Below are 27,795 nucleotides of genomic sequence, written 5' to 3'. Positions count from 1 at the left end.
TCGTAGAAATAATTTTGTACCTAACACATGCGGAAAGCGTCTTTCCCGCCCTTTAACTGCTTGCCCAAACTCCGCTTTCTCTCTCCGTCTCGTGCGGAAAAGTATCACTTTCCGCACTTGTTAGGTAAATAACAAATTCCACTTGATAGATCTGGAAAAATTAGGCTATATCAACTTTATTGCTTTCAGTTGATACGAATTTGTATTCAGCCAAAAAATTTCCAGAACCATTAAGTGTCGCGTATGTCATTGAGTGTAATATTCTTTAAAATAATAATTAGCAGCCGTTTCTCTATTCCGCCTTGAAGGTTTATAAAAATTTAACGATAAATTGTAAATTGAACAAACAAGATGATAAAAAGAACCTTAAGCTTGGTGTATGTATTAACATGCTGCAAATGGGGGTAAGACGTGTATTTCAAAATGAAAAATTCTAATTAACGAGAGTGATTAAAAGAATAAGAAATTTTTTTGGTTTATCAGTGGCTACTAAGCTAGAGCTAAATGTTGATGAGCTTTTTAAATGCTTTTTCAATTCCAAATAAATCAAAAAATAAAAAATCACGTTTTAAGTATGAACAATTGATTTTAAATGATGACTTGTCATGTGTATTATTAAATTTTAGTACAAAAGTATTTGAAAAAGAAAATGGTAATGATTTCAAAAAATCGAAACGTCGGATTTTTTATTTTATTTTTTTACCACCCTGGGGTATATTTTTAGTTTTCAGTTACTTTTCCAAATATTTAGATTCAGGATTCAACAGAAAACTTTTCGAAAATCAATTGTTTTATATCTCAGAAATAGAAAAGAAAATTTAATAACACTTTAGAAATCTAGTTATAGAATTTTTGACTGTCCAAGAGCAATAAAACGAATCTCATCAACTAACAGGTTTTGAATAACTTGAAATACCAGAAGAGTGTATTTGCCATTCGGATTTGGGCAATGACCTATTTTGCAAATGAATGCCGCTATGAATGAAAGCAAAGAACAATGTTCTTACCTAGTTTACCAGTTTTTTAATACCCGCTTCTTTTCACAATAATTCAATAATTTGTGGATTAAGTTGTTGGTTCATCATAAGACTCAAATCAAAATACATGTTGCAGTTTAAAAAAAAAGTAGTATTTTTTAGGATACCTAGAGCTTATTCCGTTATTCGTCTGCGGTTAGAACCGCAAATCATTATAAGTTGGCGGTCGGTCAAAAGGAAAAAACCCGTAGGTTAAGTACGGGAAAATGGAAAAGAAAAAATTGAGCCGTAATCGGCTCGACGTAAGGTCTGTCTGGCCAGCGTAGTAGCCAATTCATATTTATAAATTCCAGTAGTCTAGACACCTTATATAATTCACATACATTTAAATATGGCCGCCAAGCTGTATGTCGACCGGCAAAGAACTTTCGTTCGATCCACGCAGACGATATTTAAATTGCTACACGAAATTTCATACATTTCGAATAATTTTAAGTAAAATTGTGACTTTTTTCTGATTCATGTTAATCACGCAAAAACGTCACTTGTTGATTAATCGAGTAACAATAAACTAGAAGTATTCTAGAAATTTGTTAACGTAATGTTTAGTTTGCAATTAATTGCCTAAATGTCAAATTAATTTTCTATTAATTCTTAAAAGAGTTTAACGTCAACTCCTCTTCAATCTTTCGCTCGATTTTGATCATCTTTTTTATAAATTGCAGCTTGATTCTTCATGATACATCTGTCTTATTACGATTTTTAAATGGTTTGTCTTTATGTCATATACAGGGACGAAAAGGAAGTAAGTAATTTTCTGTGCTCTTTGAGACATCCTGTGGAGAGAACAACTGAGAATTGAAAACAGTTTTTAACATCAAATTGTAGCCCGTTATTTTCTGACCATTTCCCTTTTTTATTCCCTCTGATATCTCAATTATTAAAGAAAATACAGGGTTTCGAAGAAAATGTGGATATTGATCTTATTTTTCCACACCTGTTTTAGAGGTACTTAATCTATTGCCACGGTTTCCTAGTTAATTTTGCTATACGTCATTGGTTCTTGTAAAGCGAAAGTCAAGAACATTCATTATTTTGATTCTTAAAAATTCAACATGGGTGATATAGCTTCTACTGATGTGGCAAAGGCTCTAGCGTTGATTGAAATGGGTACAAGTTACAGCGATGTTGCTGACATGTTAGGAAAATCAAAATCTACAATATATCGTAATGTAAGACGTTGGAGACAAACGGGAGAGTATGTGAGGAGACGAGGTCAAGGAAGAAAACGATCGCAAACATTATTGAGTAGGCGTAAATAGTACCGCAACTAAGAAGCGAATTGGAAGGAGTACGTGGAAGAAGAACAAGTGCTCGTACCATTAGCAGAAGGCATAAGGAAGTTGGTTTGAAGGCCTATAGAACCAAGAAAGCTCCATTACTCCAGCGACGTCATCGTGTGGCCAGACTAGGCTTTGCTAGGGTGCACGAAAATTAGGAAAATGATCAGTGGGCCAATGTTTTGTTCACAGATGAGAGTCGATTTTGTGTTAATTCCATCGACGGCAGGGAAAGGTTATATCGCCACCGAGGAGAACAAGATGAACAATTTAATTTTACTCCCACTGTCTCCTATGGTGGAGGCTCAGTGATGGTCTGGGGTGGAATATGCTTAGGGGCACGAACAGAGTTGGTGGTTGTTAATGGAGCTTTAAATGCAGATGGATACATTCGCGATGTTCTGCAAGAGGATGTCGTACCATTCGCTCCCCATAACGGAGAAACCTTGTTACTAATGCTGCGACAATGTCTCCGACTTTTTGAATGTCGTCGGAATAAGAACAATGGCGTGGCCGGCCTGTTTTCCAGACATTAATCCGATTGAACATGTCTGGGACATTATTCTATACAATTCTTACAGTGTTGTCAGGTCTGGGGGAAATTATCCACCTCTGGAGAATTTGAACCACATTTGGATAGTCTATAAATAAAATTTTGACAGTACTGACATACAAATGTATGTTTCGGAGCTAATTTACAAACGTGTCAACTGGCAAAATTAGATCCATAAAAGATTAAATCGCTTGGAAAGCCTTTAAATTAGTGTTAAACTCGGTTAAATGTACTTTTTAGGTTTATAAGTTAAGTTTTGACAGGTAGCACGACATATTTAAATTTATCAACATAATGGTAACTGTCAAATACTACTCCTCAAAGCTATAAAACTACAAAACCTGCTTAAAAGCATTATTATAGTTAATATTAATACAGTTGTGAATCATATGAAATGCCTGTTGATGGGTCTATGAGTACAAATTGGACGTGAATCTGTTGGTTTTGAGCATATTTCAAGTTGAAAACTATGAAAATATTCTCCATGAAGCTATAAAAAGACAACACTTTTTTAAAACTAGTACAATCTGTTAATTTTGACACTAAATGTTTTTAAAACTCCAGAAGCTGAATTTTTAACAGATGTGACGGGAAGCTGTTTTCTTTTTATGTCAAAATGCTGCAAAGTGTTAAATACTACTCTGTGAAGCTATGAAAGTAAAAAATAACCTGCTCATAAGTACTACAGTTCTAAATCATTTTAAGTACATTTTTTAGGTTTATGAGTTGAATTTTCCGGTTGTGACTTATTCTAAAAATTTAAGGACAAAATTCGGTTCGTTTTGAAAAATTCCAAATCCATGTTGAGTAAAATAGCATTTTAAGTGGACACTTACAACAGGATTCTCTATACTTGTATACTGCGTGCATTTTGCACACAAGTTGAATGTTAAATCCTGGATTCTACACCCTGCACACTCAGCATAACCCAATAAAAAAGATCTGCAAAGTATAAGAAAGTAGAATTAACCGAAACTTCCAGAAACTCTTAAGAAATCTTTGGCAATTAAACCTTTTAAGTAAGAACAAACCAACTGCTAATAATTCCCTATTGTTGTTCCTATTTTTTGCACCTATACCGATAAAATTAACCATAATATTTACCAATAATTAATTAGGTCAGTGTGAAATGCAAAATCGATAATTTTTGCGCTGATATTACTTAACATTCCAAAATTTTGACGAATAAACCAATTATTGTATCAAATAAAGCGTTTGACATAAAAAAGCACTAAAATTGCTGATACTTTTTAAATTACTGAATTGTTTATCAATTGTTTGGGTTATAAGGTAAATGGGGCATACATTGTGGTTTAGTGCTAATTACACAATAGTGAGCCAAAATTAGTGGCGTTGGTATGTGGAATATATAAATTAAAATAAAAACTTCCTTGCAATAAAGTTTAAAAATTGATTTACAAACTTTTGCTCAAGAAAACTAAAATAAGGAAAGGTAGTTTTGTACTTTATATTTTAGGTAAATTTATGAAAAGTTTAAAAAAATTATGCTATTTTTTCTATTAAATGGTCGGAAATCCAGTCGATAGTACTAGTAGAACCTGACTTGAGTTAAATACAAAAAAACTGTTTATAAATACATTTTATGTATTTATGAGAAGAATGAAAATATCAGTATAAGGACCAGTACTTTCATTTCAGAAAAACTTTATTCTATTGATAATTTCTCAGTAAACCATGAAATCAGGCGCTTCTATTGGTCAATTATGTCATTTCTATAGAAATTATCTTAACAATAATTATCCGGAGGTGAAAGTTATCCGGAGATGAAAGTAGCGGTCCTAATAAAAATTCTCTTGCAAACAGCTTACCGTCAAGTTAACACATTTTGTGGACAAAAAAATTTCATTAAAATCATTAATATGTAGCAAAACAAAATATGATGGGAATGTTCTTCATTAAGATTTTCGAAAAAAGTTCTATATTTTGCAGAGAACAGCAATTTTAGGTCAGTTAATGCCCGGGTTACTTCACCAAGTGTCTTGAATTAGTTGAATTTTAAAAAACTTAATCTGAAAATTTTCTAAAATAGTTTAAAATATACAGTGTATAGTAGTTAATTATTTCTATACCTTTTTCATTTTAAAAATGTTCGAAATTATTTATGGTTTTTAAATTTTACTGTTTTTCGTGGCAGTTTGAACTACTTTAATATTTTCAGTCTCTAACCTAGTGAATTGTTTGTACTTAAATCTCCTTAAATAGTTTTTAATAATAAAAACAAGATAATAACCACAAAATAACACGTTTTATCGTCTCTGAATCTTGCACTATGTCCTGTGTTCTCCACTTTTGTTCTTCGACAAAAGAATCATTAGTTTGTAGCATTTTCATGGTTGGGAGTTTGTTAAAAGTTGTAAAATAGTAAAATTTTTGGATACTTATCCAACACAACATGGATGACTTGCTCAACGTCGTATAGTAACAGACAACAGTCATATTTTGACATTGTTTGATCAATATAACCTTCTTATCACTACAAAGAAATGGACCCCCAGTCTGAATTAGTCGAAAAAATAGCAAATTTGGGAAAACTGGACGAAGAATTTTCAAATTTTATGCATAAAGTTAATGAAGTGAGTGAATTCAGTGAATTTGACACTTTGATCAAGCAGTTTTAATGATTTTAGGTTGGAAAAATCGTAAAAAAACTAGCTTCCAAAGATCCAGATGTGCAGAAAATTGGAGATCAGGAAGCAAAGCACTATTTAGGTGAATACAAGGCTGCTGATTTTGAAGATGCAGATAAAGTGAACGTAACTGTAGTGTCGAATAGGACAGTGCTGAACAAAAAAGCTCTTTTGGAGGACACTTGTAACAACCCGAATGAAATGAGTAAAGGTAAATGAAACAAAGTAGTATTCGTTTATTTTATGATGCTTCATTTCCTCAAAAAGTGTGAATTAGTAAATAATTTTGCCCTGATAACAAGGTGACTGCTATCTGTGGTAAAACTGTTTGAAATTTATGTTATAAAAATATTATTTCTGTAAATATGTAATACAATTCAGTTATATGTGGGTTTGGATGCAAAATAAATTATTATTGATCGAATCTTAATGATTTGAACAAACCTTCTTAAAACAGTGTTGCCAAGCAGCGCAAAATATTTTGGTGTGGTAAAATGTCTATCTCTTAGAGAGTTCATATACACTTTCTTAATTTATCAATTCACCCTGTGATGGGTTAAATATTAAAATTAAAAACTACTCAGTTTTAACCAATTAAAACATTGTTTAGATGCTTTTATGGATCAAATCTCACGTGACGCAGAAAAGAGATACCAAGACAGACTGGAACGAACTGAACGGATGGAAACCTTTAAAAAACGAGCAAACCTAGCTTACAAACGAGGAGAATACGAAAAAGCGCTTGTACTATACACTAAAGTACATAAAAGCTACTCAATTTGACACATTTTACTCAAGTAAGTGATATTTTAGGCGATTGAGCAAATCAAGGACAGCGTTTTGCTTTACAATAACCGAGCTCTGACTTACATAAAGTTGGGCTGTTTCGATAAGGCTAAAACCGATTTGAAAGATTGGGCCTTAAGATTAAACGAAGATTGTCTTAAATCCTGGCTGTTGTTAGCCAAAGTTAGTTTTCTTAGCGGAAATCATACTGAGATGGAAGAGTACATTGCTGAAGCTAAAAAAAGGAATCCTAAAAATGTGGGATTTGTAGAAGGTTTGTATTTTGTGCTGGGTGTCTCAGCTGAAGGTAGCCAAACTTAACAAACAAAAGTTTCTTCTTTGCAATTTTTTAAAACTGATGTATGAAAGGATGCTAACTTAGCATTTTAATAAGATTTGTTCTTATAATCAAGATATTCCATTTTTGGTTCTTAGTTACTTAAATTTGTGTTGTTAATGCTAAAACCTAATTAAACTGTATTTAATAGAATACATTCTAAAAACTTAATTACTGCTGAATTTTGTGTGCAAAATTCGGTGTGTGATATAGGTATATTGAATTTTAAAGGGTTTTGCCATTGTAATTGAAATTAATGTTAGTCGATTTTACAATTTACATAAATTTGTGGTTTATTTAGTTAATGCTAAAACTAGCAGAAAATCAGTATAGACAGCTAGTTTGGCAACGTATAACTGAAACACCTTGTGTATAATATATTTGTTGAATTACATACTGCTTAATTTTGTTTTAGAGTACTGCAGGACAAATTTGACTAACCAAGCTTCAGTTTAGTGTTTTCCATAATTTTCACGGACATGAAATTAAAACACAACTTTTATTTGAAAGCTTTTTTATTTTTAAGCGCCATCTTACTCAGTCTTTAATAGTTTATTCTACAATATGTAACTATTCTTCATCTTCCTACCAATTAAACGCATTTGACATAACTATATGGTGTAAAATGATTGTATACAAGCATAATTTTGATTGTAAATATATGATTGTTTTGTAAAGCACAGATTTTGAAAAACAGATGTTTGTAAATATAAATTATTTTTCTTACTGTAAGAAAACATTTGTTTTTCAAAGTTTTTTGGGCAAGCATGGGCAACTTCAAGCACATTATGTTTCCTATCCATACAATTTATGATATAAAAAATAATTTGTTACTAAAATATTATTCGCAAAACATAATTTCTGCTGAAGTTTCTCTATCTAATACTAAAAAATTTAAAAACTTTTCATCTCCTATCAGAGATTTGCTATCATCACAGCAATCCGGACCTTGCTGACTACAGCTCTGAACAGTTGCACATTGCTACATTACAATTTAAAAACAAAACATCAAAATAATAATAATAAAGTTAAAACAGATTCACCTTTAACATAAAAAGAATTTCACGCAGTTTTATCTTATTCCTCCTTAGAGTTGGCCAGAAAATTTTAGTTTTTATTATATCTAATGTCTTTCCAATTTGTTTAGCAGACATTAAAAGACAATTAAAAATTAAAGAAATGTGTTAAATAAAGGATAGGGCGAAAAAAATAATAAAAATATATGAAAATGGGTGACACAGAAACAACTAAAAGATAGTGTTATTCAGATAAAATAAGAAACAAAGTGAAACAGTGAACTAATACAGAAAGTATGAAAGAGAGAAAGGATAAAAATGTTAACAATAATGATTGAACATTTAAAAATTTCCTTTGGATAGCAGCTCTGGAATTTTCAGTGAGCAATGCTGTATTATTATTTAAAAAAAATGTGCCAATTGAGTTGACATGTTTGTAGTTTCCATAGCTTTCGTTCAAATTACTATGGTGGAATAAAATAAAACTTATTCTTTTGCCTACAAAAAAAAAATTAAAAAGTCAACTACATTGCGATTGATTCCTATTATTTAGTCTGTTTTAAGAAAATATGTTTAATTTATCCATAAGAATGGTTGCATTACGCATTTATGATATCAAGTAGCCTAACTGACATTAACTATCAACTATACTTACTGTAAAAACAACGTATTAAATCTACAAAACGTGCAACCATAGTATAAATTCAACAACATCACAAGCGTAGCTTCTTGTCATGGCAACTTTATTAAAATACAATTTAGCTTATTAGTTTTAGGGAATTTAGGAAAAATCTCCATAGATTGAGTCTCTACAACAGATAACGTAGACTCATATAATTTATTTTGAAGGTTAAAACCTTCATAAAGTTACAAATTGTTTTTATTTCATTTATTGAAAAACATATTCAATTGTATAGTTACTAAAATTGTTTAAGTGTGCTTTTTGCTGCATTTAAAAATTTGTTTAAAATTTACTCAAAAACTTTTCAGTTCGTAGAAAAACAAAATGAAATACCCTTAAATGTAAAAATTAAAATGTGAAATATACTTTTCTTGAACAAGTTTAACTGTGTGTGTGTATTACTTCAAATGAACAAACTAAAGGTTGTAAGGACAAACAATAACAATTTTATATTTAAAAAATAGACAAAAATTGTTTCCATTGAACAAAATCGCCTTATGTTTTGACTTGAAACCACTTTTTTGGGTCAATATTTGAGCAGTACTTGGAAAATACGCCAGTTTGATAAAATCCTAACCTAAAAAAGAATAATTTTAACAATTATTACCTATTGGTTTTGTCCTAATATTAACCTACCTAAAAGGTTCTAGAGCTAGATTAAAAATGTTCCTACTTAATTAATCTATTAGTATTTGAGTATATTAAAGTATATAAAAACTTTAAACAACTTTTGATTGAGTAAGTCCAATTAAAAACTAGCATTTATACACTAAAATGCTTTAATAACAACGTTAAATAGTTACTAATATTGCGTTTATAGAGTTAAGCAGATCACTATATTTTAATAATATTTTAAGCACTACTGGATTGACACTCGCTGGTTTCGGTACTACCGAACATGACGACTTATCTTTTTTCTTCGAAATTGTCGTGTAACTCTGAAAAAAAGTCAGTTTTACTAATTTTGATTAGAACTATGTTGTGATTTAGTAGGGAGTGGTACCTTGATTTTTTTTTTTTAAAACTTATTTTTTAGTGCTTTCCTACTTTAACAGAAGTTAAACCAAACAGAATACCATTTTTTCTATATTCTAGATTCAAAATGTAAAAGAGTATTAATTTTAACTGTTTCTAATAAAGCTTCTTATCGCAGAACTTTTATTTGAGTTTAAGAAAATTGGTTTTTTATTTCCCATAAGTTTCCTTAATGTACAAGTAATTAAATGGCACGTGCTTAGCAAAAATCAATATAAAGAATCGGGCACGTGTAGAATTTTTCAAATGTCCTTATCACGGTTTTTAATTAACCTTTCGAAGTAATTCCAATCTGTTATGTTATAATACACCAGTTGAAAAGACAAACATGAGATACAGTCGTGCAACTATTTGTATCATTCAGATGAATGTCCAAATGTTAAATATTAATAGAAAATGTAATAATAAATAAAAAAAAACAAAGAACGAGCAGAGTAAATTCAATTATGTAGACTATCACCACAGTATAGAGATAGATTATCTTTAGACTGTGCTATCACTTAGACACACGTAGAAAAAATTACCTCATGGCGTTTCCCATAGACAAGTTTACAGTTGTCTAAAGATTTATAGCTTACTAATGGTAATTATCATTATAATCACTGCTCTTTTCCGTCTATAAAGGAATTTTTTCACACTCACAACATTAATTTTTTAGTACTAATTCACCTTCAAAGCATCTTACATGCTACTGCTGGTGGACTGACTCTCAGCATCACTGCCGGTACTGCCAGATATTATGATTTTCTTCGGCATCGGCTGAGGTACCCTAAAAAAATATTTTCGATACACTTTTGTTATGTATACAATTATACAACTATACACACTGTCCTAGTTATTAAAATGTCTATGTTTTATAACCCACAAAGCAGACAAAATATAGTGTGCATTATAGTGATTCTGTAATTTTTTCTTACAGGAATGCCCTTCGAATACTACTAATTTTTGTTAAAAACCTCAAGAATTAGTAAGGGCAGAGTATAAAAAAACTACTTAAAATAAAAAATATTTAAAAAATGCGCATATTTGCATTGATTTAACCTAAATCAAATTTAACCCCTAAACATTGCATTGATAATTGTTTTTGAGATCCGTAAATTCAATTTTTTGGTTTTATTTTAGAATTATTTTTGTATATCTTTGGCATGTGCAATGTACGTTCAAAAAATACATTTTTTTGATATTCGGTATGTATTTACTGTATTGAAGGCTGTTTTTTTTGTAGAAAAAAAAACAGAAAATTCATAGCTATACTGAGTAGCTTATAGAAATAAATTATTACCACTAACTTCATATTTTCAAATAAAAATACATTTTTTTAATTCATTCTTAAATAGTTTTTGAACATGTTATATTTTGCTGTTAATTAATGTTCCTTGACTTAATTTTTGTTTTTTGTCTGTTTTGGAATTTTAGCAAGATATTTTCCATACATTTCCACCATTTTTAACAGTGCCGGATTTACCGCCGGGTGATAAATTTTATACATTAATAAGTACATTATGAATTTCATTTTTACACTTAAAAAGTCACGTGACTTTAAAAATACCAGTTTAAACGTCAAACTGTCAGGTTATGTTATGCTATTTTAACCTAAAAAATAGTGACATGATTCAGTGTTCAAAACTAAAAAACGTTCAAATACGATTTCCCTATTTAAAACAGTCACCTGACCGGTAGGATTCCGTTTTGATGTTAAAAAAGCCATATTGAAAATTATGATTTTTAGTGTAAAAAGAATTACGTGCCTTTAAAAATATTAGTTTAAACTGAAAAAAGGTCACGTGACCCTTCAAATAAAATTTTGTCATTTACAGTCACGTAACCTTCAGGATTTGGTTTTGACATTAAAAAAAAGTCACGTAACCTTGAGTTGAAAATTGTCACGCCACTATTTTCACTCTAAAAAGAGTCGCATGTCTTTGCAAAACATCAGTTTAAACTAAAAAACGGTCACGTGGCCTTTCAAATAACATTTTGACATTTAAGAGTGACGTAACTTTAAAAATGTCAGTTTAAATTGAAAAACGGTTACGTGACTCTTCAATAATATTTTGACATTTAAAACTGTCACGTGAAATTATCAATTCCATATTTAAGACGTGAACTTTATAAACTCGATGAGTGGAAATGCCACATGATGTGAAAAATATCCTGACATTTGAAATACGCTTTTGTCATTTAAATCAGTCACGTTACTTATAGGATTCCGTTTTGACGTTAGAAAAAACTAAACCTTTTAAATAAATAATTTGATTATTGAAAATAGTCACGTCACCATTTACACCTTAAAAAGACTTAAAAAGAAGAAAAAGAAAAAGTGTAAATAAGAAAAGTTGTAGGAAATTTCATTTTTGCATTATGGTAGTTTTACCCTTAAGGGCCTCCCTAAGAACAAACTCATCTCTCCCATTTCGAATAAAAAATAAGGTTATGTTATCACTTTTAATGTAATTTAAAATTTTACATTTCCTGTTTTATTCCTTGTATTATTTCAATATCCATTTTCTAGGGGCATAATGAGAAATATTGTTTATGGGTAAAATGACACAAAAACAGAATGACGCAACAATGCAACAGATCGGTACATCGTTTTGAATGTGACATTTGCTTCTTTACTTCTCACATTCAAAACGATGTACATGTCTAATGTATTGTTGCGTCATCCTGTTTTTGTGTAATTTTCCCATATATGGCTTATTGCATTTTCGTATGCCTGTTCTCTGATGATTTACAGTATATTTTTCTTTTTTCGCATTCTACAGCATTCAAAAATCATCACAGTCAATTTAATCACAAAGTCCATTCATTGGCAGAATTTTGGCCATTAATGCAAATATACCTCAAATGCCCTAAATGTCGATAATTTCTTATTTACTATTTTATTATAACTATTTCCAGTTTTTTTACATACGACGTATTTTTGTTGCTATGTGGGAACAAGAACTAAAATAATATTAATTGTAACACCCTGTAAATCTTTAGAAAAGAATAAACTTGGCATTGAGCTTCCTGGTAAATTACATGATAAATTATGACTTTTTCACCAACCTTGGAAGCTCCTCGCATGGAGGAAACACATTTTGCAAGTAAGCACCGCAAATGTTTCCAACGGGGGCGTAATGGGCCACAACCACGATTTTACCTGAACGAGAACGGGCCTTGCCTAGCCCGAAATGTTTACTATTCGCCCATACTAACTGAGTGAAATGGCCTGGAAAAGATAAATTATCGTTTGTGTCTCAGTTTTGGCTTTTCTTAGAATAGCAACACTGATTACCTGCATTAACGTTGGCTCTTAATCGATCTGGTTCGTTGCTGAAATCGTACTGTTTCACTGCTGAGTACCAGTAAACGGTCACTTCCTGACCTGTCACGTCACTTACAAGAGTATTTGTCACTCTACAAAATAGGTTTTGGCCGATGTCTTTGTCGTTTCTGTAGTAAAAACGATTGGTGTGAGCCAAATGGTTGGCCCATGTTTGAGCTAAGTAGCACAACTGAAAAGAATACAGTTTAAGTAGGAAACAAGTGGCTCATGTTTTCAAAAACAAGGAGAACAAAACACAAAGTTGTTGCCACTATAATTTAATGGGTAGGTAACCGGTTTTGGCCTAAGCCATGGCTTAGGCAGTTCTCCTTGTTTTTTACAATACAGTTTGTTAATCAAATTAGGTATACTATTACGGTAAGAATGGTCAAAACAACAACACAAAACAAAAAACGTAAAATACATAAACTGTATAAGGTCAGAGTGTCTCTACACAGTTTAAGGTAAAATTTAACTTAAAATGGAGAGCCTTAACATTTTTTAATAATCACAGATTTCTACAAAGCAGGGAAAGGGCCAAAGACGTTATTTTTCTTAAATTCCAGCTTTAAGCTCGGAAATTAACTAAATTCCGACTTTGAACTCAGAAATTAATTAAATTTCCACTTCAAATTCGGAAATTAACTAAATTCCTTCTTCAAATTCGGAATTTCAATTTCGAACCAAATTTGTTGAATTGGTCAGAACAGTTTGGCCACATTGCAAACACTCCTCGAACCAAAATAGTAGAATTTGTCTATTAGACAATAAACATACTTTGAACCAAATTAGTACAATTTGTCAGACTGGCATCATTGCAAGCACAGAACCACATTGATACTATCAATAAGTCGTAGAAAAATTGTTTGAAAAACTTGGAGCAAATAAAATTAGCGCTACTTTGAGTATTAATGCAGGATATAATTTTTAGGCCAAATTTTTTTCAGAAAAAGTGAGGAACATAGTATTTAAGTGGTTATTGATCAACTGCTAATACTAAAGTTTTCAGAAAATTTCATAATGTATGCATTAAAGTAGATGCTACTTAAGAGTGTCAATGCATGCTGTTTCTAATTTTCTATCCACAGTTTCAGGACAAATTAAATTTCTAAAATTCAGAGAACGTGATAATTTAACGAATTGTGCTTCCTGCCAGTTAAGTTATTACTTTCTAATTGACTACATGAGCTGACATTATAGTATGTCATTACATAGCTGACATTATAGTCAATTCTTCTTCAGTCTCACGTCAAATTGAGTTTCTAAAATTCTAGAATCTTTCATCTTATGAACACTATAACCTACACCGTTTCCAAGCTATTATGTATTCATAACGTATAGGTAAAACATAAATTATTTTTCATATTTTTTCCAAACTGCAAGTCCGAATCTTAACATGCGATACATCATCTTATAAAAAAATGTCGGATTCCAAACTTGACTCCGCCATCTTGTAAAGGAGAAAAAGTGGCTGTGACGATGTGTCAGTCATTTTCATTTGTCTCTTCAAATAAATCCAGAAAAAATTTTAAAAGTTTTTCCAAAATTTCGCTCTTTTCCAGATAACTCCGGCAGTAGTCGGAATTTTTAAAACGACACCTTACAAAGCTTGAAAATGCGCATCTTTGCCCTAATTTAACCGACTTTGTATCTCTTCAAATAACCCAGATCATCATGGTTGAGCTCTAAAACGAACACCCTGGTATACATACAGGGTGTCTAAAAAGTCTGGAATATTGCAAATATCTCGAAAACAGCTGATTTTATTTTTCTCAAAATTTGCGTCTTGTTATAGTAAATAACAGCGCATGACGTGAGGGTGAAATGAGGTTCGCAAGTATACAGGGTCAGTCACAAAGTATACCAACTTTCTTAATTCAAACCTAACACACTGTATATTACTTCAGATTTTAAGAGTACTTATAAAGGCCAATTCAACGATATACGATTTTTTTCCTATTACTTAAAATGGTGTTTGTGAGTGAGAAGGATACTTAAGATGTCTCTCTTTTCCTTCTCACTCAAAAACACCATTTTAAGTAATAGGAAAATTTGCCAATTAATTTAACATTATATTGACGTTAGCTGTCATTGTTACACCTATCATTGTTATAGGTAGGTACAAAAAAAAAAAAAATTAAAAAAAAAAAAAAAAAAATCGTATATCGTTGAATTGGCCTTTATGAGTACTCTTAAAATCTGAAGTAATATACAGTGTGTTAGGTTTGAATTAAGAAAGTTGGTATACTTTGTAACTGACCCTGTATACTTGCGAACCTCATTTCACCCTCACGTCATGCGCTGTTATTTACTTTAACAAGACGCAAATTTTGAGAAAAATAAAATCAGCAGTTTTCGAGATATTTGCAATATTCCAGACTTTTTAGACACCCTGTACATGTCTGTTAGTTAATTAAGACTAAACAACTGTCTTTTCTTACCTCAGGTGACATACTTAAAGGAGGCGAATTATGTCTTTGTCTGTACACATTGTGCCAGCACAAACAGTCGGTAATAAAGTCACTATCTTGCCAGGCAGTCCTTACTTCTGATATGTCTAAGACCATACTAACTGGACGGTTATGAAGAATCTGGAACAAAAACCCTAATTAAAGGTTTGTGGAAAAACCTTTTATACGCTGCAATTCACATTTTGAAATGTGGTCTCTGACATCATGATGAAATGTATGTAAATAAATGCAAGCACGAACCAAAATCAAAGGGGTTGCGTGTCCGCAACTACTGTGAACGTTTTATTTCTTATTAATTTGGATCAGGCATGGTTAGATTATATTTTCCGTAACAGAACAATGCACGATTCATGGCTTTTCTGTAGTATTATTATTTCCAAAGTGGTTGATTGAAAAATAACAAGCAAATAACAGCAATTCATGGCTACAGGATTATTATTTCATTATACACTTTCCACCAGTCAATCTGGTATTAATTTTGAGCCAAGCGTACGCTAACAAGATGCAGAAAACTATACTATTCTTCTTGACATGTAAAATGGATATTGTTCACCGTGATGTTCCAGATTTCAAGACTTTTTTAACAGTCTAAATCATCTTCAGGAATAATAACGACTATTACATGCTTGTTGAAGAATATTCTATTTTACTTGCCAAGTTTAATTCCTTAAACTTTCCCCCTCAATCGCCAAAACGCGGTCACAACTGGCAGAGCGTTAGTTCCAAATTTAATTGTTTTTTTTTAGTTTTTTGGACACTCTGTATATGTTCAATCGTGTTGCAGTTACTATGGGGTGAAAAAGCAGTTCAAGACGAAAATTTTGAGCTTTTTACAGTTGCTGATCATTACATGCTTGTTGAAGAATCGTCTATACTGCTTGCCAAGTTTAATTCGTTAAATTTTCCCACATAATTGCTAAAACTGCTGTCTTGTTTTCAAAGAAAAAGTATCGCCATGCGATAAATTTTCCTATTCGTCTATTTTTTACGTTTACCGGAAGTTTACATGGCTAAACTCCTTCATTGATTTTATTGTTAGGGTTGACTAACAATAAAGGAACGATAGAGCGGCTCAATTTATGTAAATTGACTTTCACAGGAACTGGAATATTACTTCCTGTTATAGAAGCTATATTTTAGCCATATTATTACTTTTACACTATGACAGCCAAAATCTTTCTCATAGATGTAAGTAATAAGTAATCTTTTATAATTAATTCTTTCAGTTTTTTGGATACGTTTGCAGCATTTGCGTAAATTGCAGCACTGTTCGTTGTTTGTGATTGGTCAAGAAAAAGCAGCAAGCTGAAAGTTGCTTTTTTGACCAATCACAAACTTTGCACTTTGCTGAGATTTAGGCAAAAACTGCACAAGTGGGTAGACTTAGAATTAATATTGTTTTTTTTTTGGTAAATGGATGGATCACGATGAAAAAATAAAAAACAGTTTCATATTTTTTCATCAAAATTATTTTCCAACAAACTAAATATCGAAGTAGATAGATATGTTAGGTTAGGTTAGGTTAGGTCATATTTTTCCAACAAATAGACTATCGAAGTAGATAGAAATAAAATAAAGATGCCAAAAAGTTCAGAATAATTTTCTGCTGGTTTACACCCACTTATTAGTGTTGGTACCCACTTGTTAGTTTCAAATTTGACTGTTTTTATTTTATCTTTTAGACGCTCTGTATATGTTCAACAGTGCTGCGGTTTCTATTAGGTAAAAGAACAACTTAACACAAACATTTTGAGCCTTTAGCACCTTTTAGCAGCTGCTGAAAGACAGAATTTTGATGCAATTTAAAAAAAGCAGATAACTCGGAAACGGTTAGAAATACGGAAATTTTGCAAAAATTTGTTCAGAATGACTTTCTGCATCTAGATTGACACCCATTTACAACCTGGATAAACATGGTCACAACTGGCAGAGCGTTAGTTTAAAATTTGACTGTTTTTTTTCAACACCATGTATATATTCAATCGTGTTTTAGTTACTATGAACTAAAATAGCAGTTCAAGACAAACATTTTGAGCTTTTTACAGTCGCAGAAACGTCAAAAATAGCGGAAATGCGGTATTTTAAAAATTTTATATAATTTCCAAAAATTAGGTAGAAACGTCGAATATCTCGGAAACTGTTAGAGTTAAGGACTTTCTGCACCCAGGTTTACACCCATTTAGAACCGAGTAAACGCCTTCACAACTAGCAGACTTGACTGTTATTTTTTGAACACCCTGTATATGTTAAGAGCAGTTCAAGACGAGCTTTTTACAGTCGCTGAAATCTCAAAAATGGCGGCAATACGGATTTATCAAAATTTAGAGACAATTTCGAAAATGAATTTGAATATCTCATATCAAACACCCTGTTATGTTGTTAAATCGTGTTGCAGTTAGTACAACTTGAAAGAGCAGTTCAAGATGAACATTTTGAGTCGCTGAAAGCCAGATAAATGGCGGAGATACAAAATTTTATAAACTTTAACGCAATTTTCAAAAAAAAATGGAAAATTCGAATATTTCGGAAACTGTTAGAGTTACGGAAACTTTTCCGACAGCCAAAAAATATTCAGAATGCAGTTTCTAAATTCGAGGATTTTAAAAATCTCATCACGAAAATGATATAGGTACTTTGTAGTTTTACGCAGTATTTCAAACGTTATAAACAAAGACAACGAACCGTAAAGTCGTAATTATTACAGGACAAAAGAGGAAAGAAAGATGAAAGTTACTGGACATTCATCATTTGTTCACATTAAATTTGCTGGTTATGCTACTTATCAACTCTTTATTGATGTAATAATATGTAATACTTTCAATAAATTTATTGACTTTTTCTTTGTAACTTTTTTTCCTCTAAAACCTGACATGTCACATTTGAAATCCGATGTTTCGGTTTTTGCCAGCCATCATCAACTTTATTTTTTTAAATGCAACCCTTTTTTAAAGCAGATTTTGAAAGTGCTTTGTTTTCTGATTTAAATGACGTACAATACTTGATTAATCTTTTGAATTTTAGATTAGAATTTGCTGAATTATTAGTGATGATTGCTCTTACACAAAACGCATAAGTAGGTAAGATAGTACACTTTTACTTCATCCTTTTTTTATTTTCTATTTATATGAATGTATTATTTATATGATTGTATATTAATGTTAATTATTAATTTGCAAGTTTGACTGTTGTGTATGATACATCTATCTATCCATGTATGGCGGTAGATAAAAATAATTTTTTACAACACTTACACATATATTTGTGTTTAAGAACTACCTCATTAAGTATTTTCCTTGTGCATAACCATTTCCGGACACTAGGTATCAATTTTTTTTTCTTTTTCATGTTTGCCTGGCTTTTGTTTTACAAACTCGTGTAAATTGAACAACTTTCAAGAATAAAATACTTCGCATTATCTGTATATCTAGATGTTTCTGATTCCTTAAAATAGAATCTCAAGACTATTTTGGCTATTTAAGACAACTAATTTATGAGGCAAGATTGGGCGACATTTACATTTAAATTAAGCATCACGCTAGTTTGCGAGGCAGATTAGACTGTGATAGTAAACGTGACGTATAGAACCGTAAGGGCCTTTGCCTTAATATAGGGTTGACACGATACCAGGGTTGATAAATTCAGCATTGCTTTATCTCGTTCAGTTTATCTGTTTCAAGTTAACGGAAATTATGTGAACTTCTCTTTTTATGACCCAGATTGTGTGCAATCATTATATGTATGTATGTATACTAGGTTCAGATTGAATCGTCAACTAGTAATCAAAGAATTATGGACAGACATTGGTTAAAAGTCAGAAAATGTCATAGTCACTTGAGCATTCTACCAACGAAAGCCGTAATTTCTCTGATTTTCTGCTTCAAAAACAGTTTTAACTCTGGAAAATATCACTAAAGCTAAGATATCTGTAGGTATAGTATTATTGTGAAATTGAATAAATCCTAATTAAATGAACACCTAAACGTCAGTAATTTGTCACATTTTATATACAGTCGAAAGTGAAAGTAATTAATTGAGGAATATTAGAAAATGACAGTCTCAAATATACGCAAGAGTCTGTTTAATGCATTATATGACTGATTTGCAAGAGGTCCTTTCAAGGTAATCGAATTTCTACAAAAGGTTAAATTAACTGGTTAAACAGAGTCATTTTGTCATATTCCTTCAATTAAAACTTCCAGCCCACGTTACAAACGTAATCCTAACGGAACAGCCACGTTTAGACAACTCATCAATTACACTTTATCTCTTCTGTTGTTTCCTTCCTTAATCTGATCGAACCCCCGACCTTGGCATTTGAGTTTTCGACCCTATTAATCGTTTTCGTTCAGGGCGTAGTAATCTTGTTTCGACATAAATCAAGTTTGGAAGGATTGAAACAAAACATCAATAGTCAATAGTTGCTAGGGAAAATTGAAACCTACTAAAGCTAGTCCGTTTTTGTCAAACAAACGTTTGCAGAATGAGCGCAGTTACTGTAAATTGAATCAGTCAACAGATATTAATTACAGGATTTGATCTAATTTTTAAGAAAAGTTGTAAATTATTATTTTATACATATTCAACAAATTCACTTTTAAACCGCTTTGTATAGGACGGACATAGTAAATAAAATCAAATAATGCAACGTTGACAGAATGTCTAAAAAGAAGAAATAAAGTTGACACTTGATTAACTCTGACATTTGAAAGATCAAAAACTTGACAAGACAGATTTTCCATTTAAACTATTAAAAATATGACTTTGAAGATGCACATGAAGAAACCAATATCTGAAAAATAATATCTGAAGTCACACACATAGCTCTAAAATAATAATAATCTCGATTCCGTATGTTTTTTCTGAAAATATCGGAAAACAAAGACACCAAAATATCTACTTCACATTATTAAAAACCTACTTAACAACAGACAATTAGAGGTACGCATAGACAATACCTTTTCATTCCCATTTTGTCCTGAACAAGGGCTTCCGCAAGGTTCACCACTTTCGCCTTTCTTATATAATATCTACTGTCATGATATATACAACCACCGATTTCAAAATAAAAAACACATAAACGATACAGCTTATATTTTACAGTACGCGGACGACACGGCACTCGTTACACATGATAAAACTACTAAAAAAGCAGTAGAAAGACTTGATTGAACAGACAATGATGGATCGCATAATGACGTGGTTTTACAAATGGAGACTAACACCTAACGCTACTAAAAATCAACTCCTACTTTCCAACCATAAAATTACACCGGACTCACCAACAATTTCAGCAGATGGTCAAAGAACTACCCCTAAAAATGACATTAAATATTTAGGAATGACTATAGAAAACAAAATGAAATTCACTAAACATGTAAAAAATACAAGAACTGAACTCATTAAAAGAACAAAACATTTTAGATCACTAACTTACAAAAATAAAGGTATCAGTATCAAAACTGCAACACAAATTTACAAATCCATCTGCAGACCACTTCTAGACTATGGAAACATACTAATGGCAAACTCAATTCCGAAAACTAAACAGCACATACAAACAACGGAACAAATTGCATTAAGACTAATCACAAAAATTAGACACCCTGAAAACCCATTACACAACCCTTCTAACGAACTTCTCTATGAACGCACGAAAATGACACGAATTAGCGAAAGACTACTACAAATTCAAGCAAAATGGAAAGACAACAGATATAACTGGACAATATTAAACCCACTCTGTATAACGCGACAAACAGGACAATCCCGATTCCATTTTCCTACTCAATCCTTGCTAGAACACTTTCAAGCATAAAATATTATATTAAATTTATCCTTTTTTTTTGTAAATTTTTTTAACATGTCAATATTTATGTAAATACATTTATTTCTGTTAACATTGGCAGAAAGACCATTGTAGGTCGATAGCCGTATTATTAACTTAATAAAATTTGGTTTGCTCATAACAAGTTTGCAATTGCAATTTAATTTCCTTATTATTTTATCCACTTAACAATTCCTACTGAAATTGTCGCATAGTTCTCACTTAAGGCAGGAACTTGGGTAATAAAGGTATTATGCAATTACATGCGGCAAATTTTCAAGTGTCGGTCGTTTGAGAACGTCGTCGACTTTTCCATACAACTTCCACTTTATAACAAGTTTTAGCTGCCATTACGTATATTGCCGATAACATCTTATCGTTCCGCGTGTCTGAACGGCCATTATGAGGGTGGAAGTTGCCCGTCTGAAAAATTAAACGTCTCGGAAAATAAATGGGTTTTGGACTAAACCGACTTTACCGCAATTACCAAATATAGTCGTGGTGGCCATATAAAGCAACCCTATAATCCATATATAAACTTCAGTACAGTGATTGATGACTTTAGGGGAAAGTTAGTTCACTTTTACCTGCCTACGAACTTACCTTTTGCAATAAATAAGGCCGATTGTCAGTTTCTTCGGGACTTAAATTATTATTGGCACAAGATCTAGCTTCTATGGGTTCGGGTTTGTTGGCTTGAACGATTTTGGCGGCATTGAGTCTTCTCCGCAGGTTTTGAAGAGCTTTTGCCTCTTCTCTTCTTCTGCTTGGTTGGTATTGGGGTGCGCTGGGGATTTCTGGAATTTGCGGCTCTGGGTTTTGGATTGACGAACTAAGCAGTCTGAAATTTAATTTTATGTCTGTAATATTTTTTTTTAATGCAATTAGAGAGAAACATAACGCCTAATGACTGAGAAAAGTGCTCAATTAATTTTTTGTTTCTTGGGTTCCGTTAATTTTGTGAATCCTACATGGCTGGATACAAAAGACGAAACTAGTCACACTCCTACTAAGTCGATTTGAGAACTATTTCAAAGAATACTAAATAATTAATTTAGTATTTTTAGTTGTCTCACAGTGTGTCAAATAAATGAAACAAGGTTCCAAAGTACGAAAATAAGCTATAAAAACATCAATCAAAAACTCCCGACATGCTTACTTTAATACAGAGTGATCGATATACATACAAGTATAAAAAAACAGATAAAAGGTTTGAAAATATTACAACAAGGCGTCATGTCGGAAAAAAGTAAAATATTTTCGAAATTATGACAATTTCGTTTCACTGAAAATCAGCATCATTAATAATTTAAGTACAACCCCCTATACATTTAATGTTTCAACATTTATTAATAAAATATTGTAGGGATCTATACAGTGCGTTTTTTTTAACGCGCAACATAGGATTTCACGTGTTAAATTTTTAAGCCCATGTTAGACCATGTTATTTTGGAACTACAAGTATAAAACTTGACGGGTGGCTGTTTCGTACCCTGAAGGTTAAGTAAGTTTACCAATTCGGCCTAAAAAGTGTTAAAAAGCTTGCAAAAAATCATCTTTTTTCGAAAAGGTTTTATCGTTTTATACTCCCTGTATGCATTGTTGTTCTTTGTTGTTTTTGATACTGGCACGGCAGGTAGCAGGTAAAATTTGGGGTAGAAAGTAAAACAGGGTGATCATTAACTTTATAATATCAAGAAAGTTAAGAACAAAAGAAGTATTTTTATAAATTAATTGTTCAAAGTGACCTCCGTTTGAAGCCAAACAGTATTCCAAACAATCATAAAATGCCCTTTTTATGTTCAAAAGATGTCGGGTCGTGATGCAGTCAAAATATGTCACTTTACCTGCTACCTGCCCTGCCAGTATAAAAACAACAAGGAACAACAATGCATGCAGGAAGTATGGAACGATAAAATCTTTTCGAAAAAAAATGATTTTTTTCCAGTTTTTAATCACTTTTTAGACCAAATTGGTAGACTTACTTAAGCTTCAGGGTACTAAAGACACACCCGTCAAGTTATAGACTTGCTGTTTCAAAATAAAACGGTCTAACATGGGCTTATAAATTTAACACGTAAAATCCTATGTTGCGCGTTAAAAAAAACACACTGTATGAATAGTATACCTATAGAAAACTTTTGACTACTGGGTGTCTCATTAAACAACGACATTGACAACATTGATTGAGTGTCAAAAAATTACATGTTTACGTAAATTATTATTTTCCCATACTTACGAATAAGTACTAAAAATAGAAATCGTTAAAATAGGAGAAAGCTAGAAAATTTCGGTTTTTGCTATCTGATGTAGTATTTAGTTCTCTCCATTTTGACATTAATCAACGCTAAGGGTTGAATTTGATTTTTTTGAGATAGGCGGCAAAATGGTAATTCTTCGACGAAAGGAAACAACTTTAAATAAATATTTATAGTACATCTGATAGAAAAAAATCTGCTCTTTTCAATAGTGCCAAACTCAATACTCCACGACAAAAAGTTTCGGAGTTATCGCAGTTCCTTTTAACGAACTTTTGACTCACCACCACCATTCCACCACCACTTTACTTAACAAGAAATAGAGAAAATAGATTTTAATCAAAGTTGTTACAAAACATTTTTAGTACGCGCTTTTGCAAACATTTTTTAGCGATTTTTTGGGCGTCATTTTATATATTTTAGTTAAAAAATCCGAGAGCCACTTTTACTTAGACACCCTGTACAATCGCAGTTTCCGGGCTGGTTACGTTAAACTGGAACCTGTGTAAACTCTCTTTCAACTTCAAACGAGTTTAAAAGTTAAGCTGCTATTGTAGAATCGTGCCTTAAAGGAATGTGTAGGAATGTTTCTCTTTACCAAGTATCTGACACTGTCTAAGCATAATTTGAAATTAAAGTTTAGAAAAATGTTGATCAAAAGATTATACAAAATTTTTTAGTAAATAAAGTTTTTTTTTATTCAGAGATCGCTATTAAAAAGTATATTTTATTGAACTTTATATGCAGCTCTTTGTATAATAGTTTGGGGTTGTAAAACATAGGTACCCCTTATACAGTTTGAAGTGAAACATTTTTAAAATCTTCTATAAGGAACACAAAACTAGGTATTACTTTCCAGACTCATCCTGTACACCTGCTTAAAAAAAAACAGTGAAAACTTATCCAAAATCAACAGGATGGATTTACATTTTAAAGCAATATTTGTTGATTTGTATAATTGTATAATATTTGTTATAATGTTTGATTACTATAGTATTTTTTTGAAATTGTCAATTAGGTTAGGTTAACTACACTATTACTTAAAATGTCCACTAGAAAATTATAACACAAAGAATGCAACTGCTATTACAACGTAAAATCAATACAATGGAGAAAATTGAAGCTGTGGGGGTATATTGTACTGCGTTTCCATGGACATTGAAAACGTTTCTAAACGAACGAATTCAAATCTTTCAGGTTGCCATGCTGATTAGTAGTTTGAATTTAACATGTGTGTTAATAACCAAAAAAGTGCTATTTTCTGTTACTAAAATAATTTGCTTATATATTCAATAATAATAGTAAAATAACAGTAAACCTGGTATTCTATAGACAACATACATAATAAAATTGGTATGTACTACTTATCTCAATGTCATTTATTCAATAATCGCTCTACGTTTACTACTAATTTGCAATGTCACGCAAGAGAGTAAATAATTAATATAAATTAATAACAATGCATAATGTATTAATTGTAATCAATGCAACAAATTAACGACATGTTACAAATTCCGCTCTATTTAGAAACTGAAATTACTCAGTAAATTAACAATTTTCGATTGACATACCAAATTTTGTGATATTTTTTTAATTTTTTAATAGTATAGAAATGACTTTTTAAAACAACTTATGTTGAAACATAAATAGTGTCTAAAGAATGAAAGATATTTGAGAAAAATTCTTCTGGAGCTATTCATAATATAGTTACAAAAAAAAAATTATTGTAGTTTAACATTTTTTTTCATAACGCATACAGTGTGTGTAATAAGTACGGCAACCCTAAACTATTTCAAAAAATATACAACTTATAGAAAAACATTTTTTATAAAAATTAGCGCATTTTAAACCGTGTCAATGCCATATGACATTCAGGAATATACAGGGTGAGCCACAAGTTGGCAATGAGGTTATGTTTTTTCTTATCGAATGACTATGTTTCAATGACATTTTATGATTTGCTCTCTCATTCTGATCACATTTCATGTATTGTATGGTTAAATTAAACAGTTTAGCAGTTAATAATTATTTTAAAGATTAAAATCTACAATTTCAAGTAGATATAATTTTTTTATTTGAATTAATTCTGTAAATGTGCCTCTTAAACTGTCTAACAATGAGCTAAATTAAAATACAATTTTTCAATCAAGTTTTGTTAAATGTTATTTATCCATAAATGACCCCATACAAAATAATTTAGAAGCGCCAAATCTGGTGATCTAGATGGCCAAACATTTTCAGCAGAGTTTTTTCTAATAAATAAAATAGCTGACAAACTGTTGAAGTTAACCATACATGTTACATGAAATTTGATCAAATGAAGGGTGAATCAGAAAATGTCATTGAAACATAGTCATTCCACAAAAAAACATAACTAAAAATAATTTATTGCCATCTTGTAGCTGACCCTGTATACTCCTTAATGTCACACGACAATAAATCGTTTAAAATGCGTCAACTTTTATACAGAATGTTTTTCCATAAGTTGTATATTTTTTGAAATAATTTAAAGTTGCCGGACTTCTTACCCACAGTGTATATAACACATTAATATTAGCTTTCAAAGTAAAAAAAATATGAAGTTGATTCAATAAAACACTTTGGTCAACCCACCACGTCTCAAATAGGGGATAATAAAATTCGTTTCGTCGAACTAAATTCATTTTGCAAAGTCTCCAGGGCTAAACAAAGGAAAGAGAGGATCTCTTATTCCTACGGAAATAAAGTTATAAAAGTTTGTGTTAAAAAAAATATTTTATGTCGGATTTTGTCAATTTTCAGAAAAACGTTCTAAAATGTCGACGGTTTGGTGAATTTATAATTACCCTGAGGATCTGTAACGTGTAAAAAAGCACTTTTATTCTTATTACACACTTTCATTAACAATAATTAAAGCTGCAGTCTTAACAGTTAGATAATTACAGATCTTAACATTTTTTAAATAAATAATTAAGCACTTTTGTATCTGAAAGTTTAAATAACACTGGAAAGTATTGTAGTATTTTCTGTTGTATTCTGAATAATTTCAAGATTACTGAAAACATATTAAAATTGTGTATTTACTAAGTCAATGAAAAAAATTGCAATCAACATCAAATTATAAATATAAATTTTAATGCACATTTATTATAATAAATTATAATTTTTATTTACAAGTTTAGCAAAGCAATGTGGTTGAATATGTTTAATAGACGCAAATTAAATACAAGCTGCCAATATGTATTATCAAAAAATTACTGTCAGGACCAGTAATAAAATACTTGAGTAAATTCAGGATCTTTAACAGTTCCAAAACATGATAATTAGTTAAAACACGTTTAACTTATAACTTAATTCTTAATATCAATATAAATTGAAAGTTCAACATTTTGATCTCACTGCTTCTTATAATTTCAAGTCGTTTCAACGAAATTCTCTATTCTCAAGCCAGTAAATAAATTTTATTGCAACAAATATAGATTCTTATGTCACTGTTATTCTTATTATGCTGTTTTTTCTTTTTTTTTTGAATTAGCTTTACTTTAGCCCTAAAAGCAGTATTTGTTTCTACAGATGTTTGCAAATACAACATGACCCTTTGCTTTTCTTAAATTTTCAGAAGTTATGAAATAAACATTTTGTTTTCTTTATTTTTATGAAAAGTAATACATTTATATTAGAATAATTATTATTATTTTAACAAATGAAACCATCAACTATCAAAGTTCTATATCAGCTGATCGAATAGACTAGTGAGAAAGTGTGATAGATGAATGAAAGATGAGGATTACCTCTTAGAAACAGGTGTCCTAGGTCTATTAGGATGCGTTAGCATTTGAAGAGGAGGACAGATAGAAGAATGAGAAGCGATTCTGGGGAGTTCCATAGTTTGGACGTCGTCCCCAGCATCCAACGTGGTAACCGCATATCGGGCGTCGCGACGTTAACGCGACCCTTTTGCAAACTGAATTTGAACTTTTGGCGAACCGACGTCGCATTCGACGCAGTAAAACAGACGCCATGCGCTATACGGATGCCCTTTTTTTTCTCTTCGTTTCAGCTTCAAAATATTCCGGTGATTAATAACTGCTCAATGAAGGGTAACTTTGAACTTGGCTTCTTTCCTAAACTTTTCTATCATTACCAGATTATGGCGCCGGCTTCATCTTCAACGATATAATCTTTTTTAGTCAGTGGTGGCCGATCAAAAAATTCAAGAAAAATTGAATGCCTTCCAACTGTGCTTCTAATACAGCTCAGCTTCTGATGATCCTATTATTTCGAAACTTTTTTAAATATCATTATGATGAATATTTCCCTCATGTGTTAAATGTCCCATATGAGCAGTGCATTTTCACCAGAATGACAGCGAATATTTCCCTCATGTGTTAAATGTCCCATATGAGCAGTGCATTTTCACCAGAATGACAGCGACAATTCCACTCATGTACAAAAAATGCCATATATACGTCATCAAAACACGGTTTGCTATCGGCTAATAAGGAAGGAAGAGAGTTTGCTAGCGGATAAAAAAATCGGATAAATTTTGTTGTTGATTTCATCGTTTCCACGGATTTTC

At 31.4% G+C, this 27,795-nt stretch overlaps 3 protein-coding genes across 3 annotated transcripts; 2 read left to right on the top strand and 1 right to left on the bottom strand.

The window, feature by feature from the left end:
- The first annotated feature begins 2,092 nt into the window (after nt 1–2,092).
- LOC145724032 (uncharacterized) lies at nt 2,093–2,853 on the top strand. Its single transcript, XM_081972100.1, has 2 exons — nt 2,093–2,285; nt 2,510–2,853. The coding sequence occupies exons 1-2, from the start codon at nt 2,093–2,095 to the stop codon at nt 2,851–2,853; spliced, it is 537 nt and encodes a 178-aa protein (XP_081828226.1).
- A 2,456-nt stretch (nt 2,854–5,309) lies between these two features.
- LOC145724921 (tetratricopeptide repeat protein 12-like) lies at nt 5,310–7,252 on the top strand. Its single transcript, XM_081973416.1, has 5 exons — nt 5,310–5,464; nt 5,519–5,729; nt 6,129–6,277; nt 6,332–6,578; nt 7,057–7,252. The coding sequence occupies exons 1-5, from the start codon at nt 5,375–5,377 to the stop codon at nt 7,095–7,097; spliced, it is 738 nt and encodes a 245-aa protein (XP_081829542.1). The 5' UTR covers nt 5,310–5,374; the 3' UTR covers nt 7,098–7,252.
- LOC145724920 (venom allergen 3-like) lies at nt 7,139–27,192 on the bottom strand. The gene is made up of 7 exons (XM_081973415.1): nt 27,008–27,192; nt 21,583–21,820; nt 15,126–15,275; nt 12,655–12,874; nt 12,426–12,588; nt 10,060–10,143; nt 7,139–9,277 (listed from the first exon to the last, which is right to left on the bottom strand). The coding sequence occupies exons 1-7, from the start codon at nt 27,100–27,102 to the stop codon at nt 9,229–9,231; spliced, it is 999 nt and encodes a 332-aa protein (XP_081829541.1). The 5' UTR covers nt 27,103–27,192; the 3' UTR covers nt 7,139–9,228.
- Nucleotides 27,193–27,795: the final 603 nt, after the last annotated feature.

This window comes from Ips typographus, linkage group LG2 (genome assembly GCF_016097725.1).
Source record: "Ips typographus isolate SLU linkage group LG2, UJ_Ityp_2.0, whole genome shotgun sequence".
Taxonomy (NCBI): domain Eukaryota; kingdom Metazoa; phylum Arthropoda; class Insecta; order Coleoptera; family Curculionidae; genus Ips; species Ips typographus.
The sequence above is the reverse complement of the archived record's forward strand: the minus strand, read 5'-3'. Positions and strand labels throughout refer to the sequence as shown.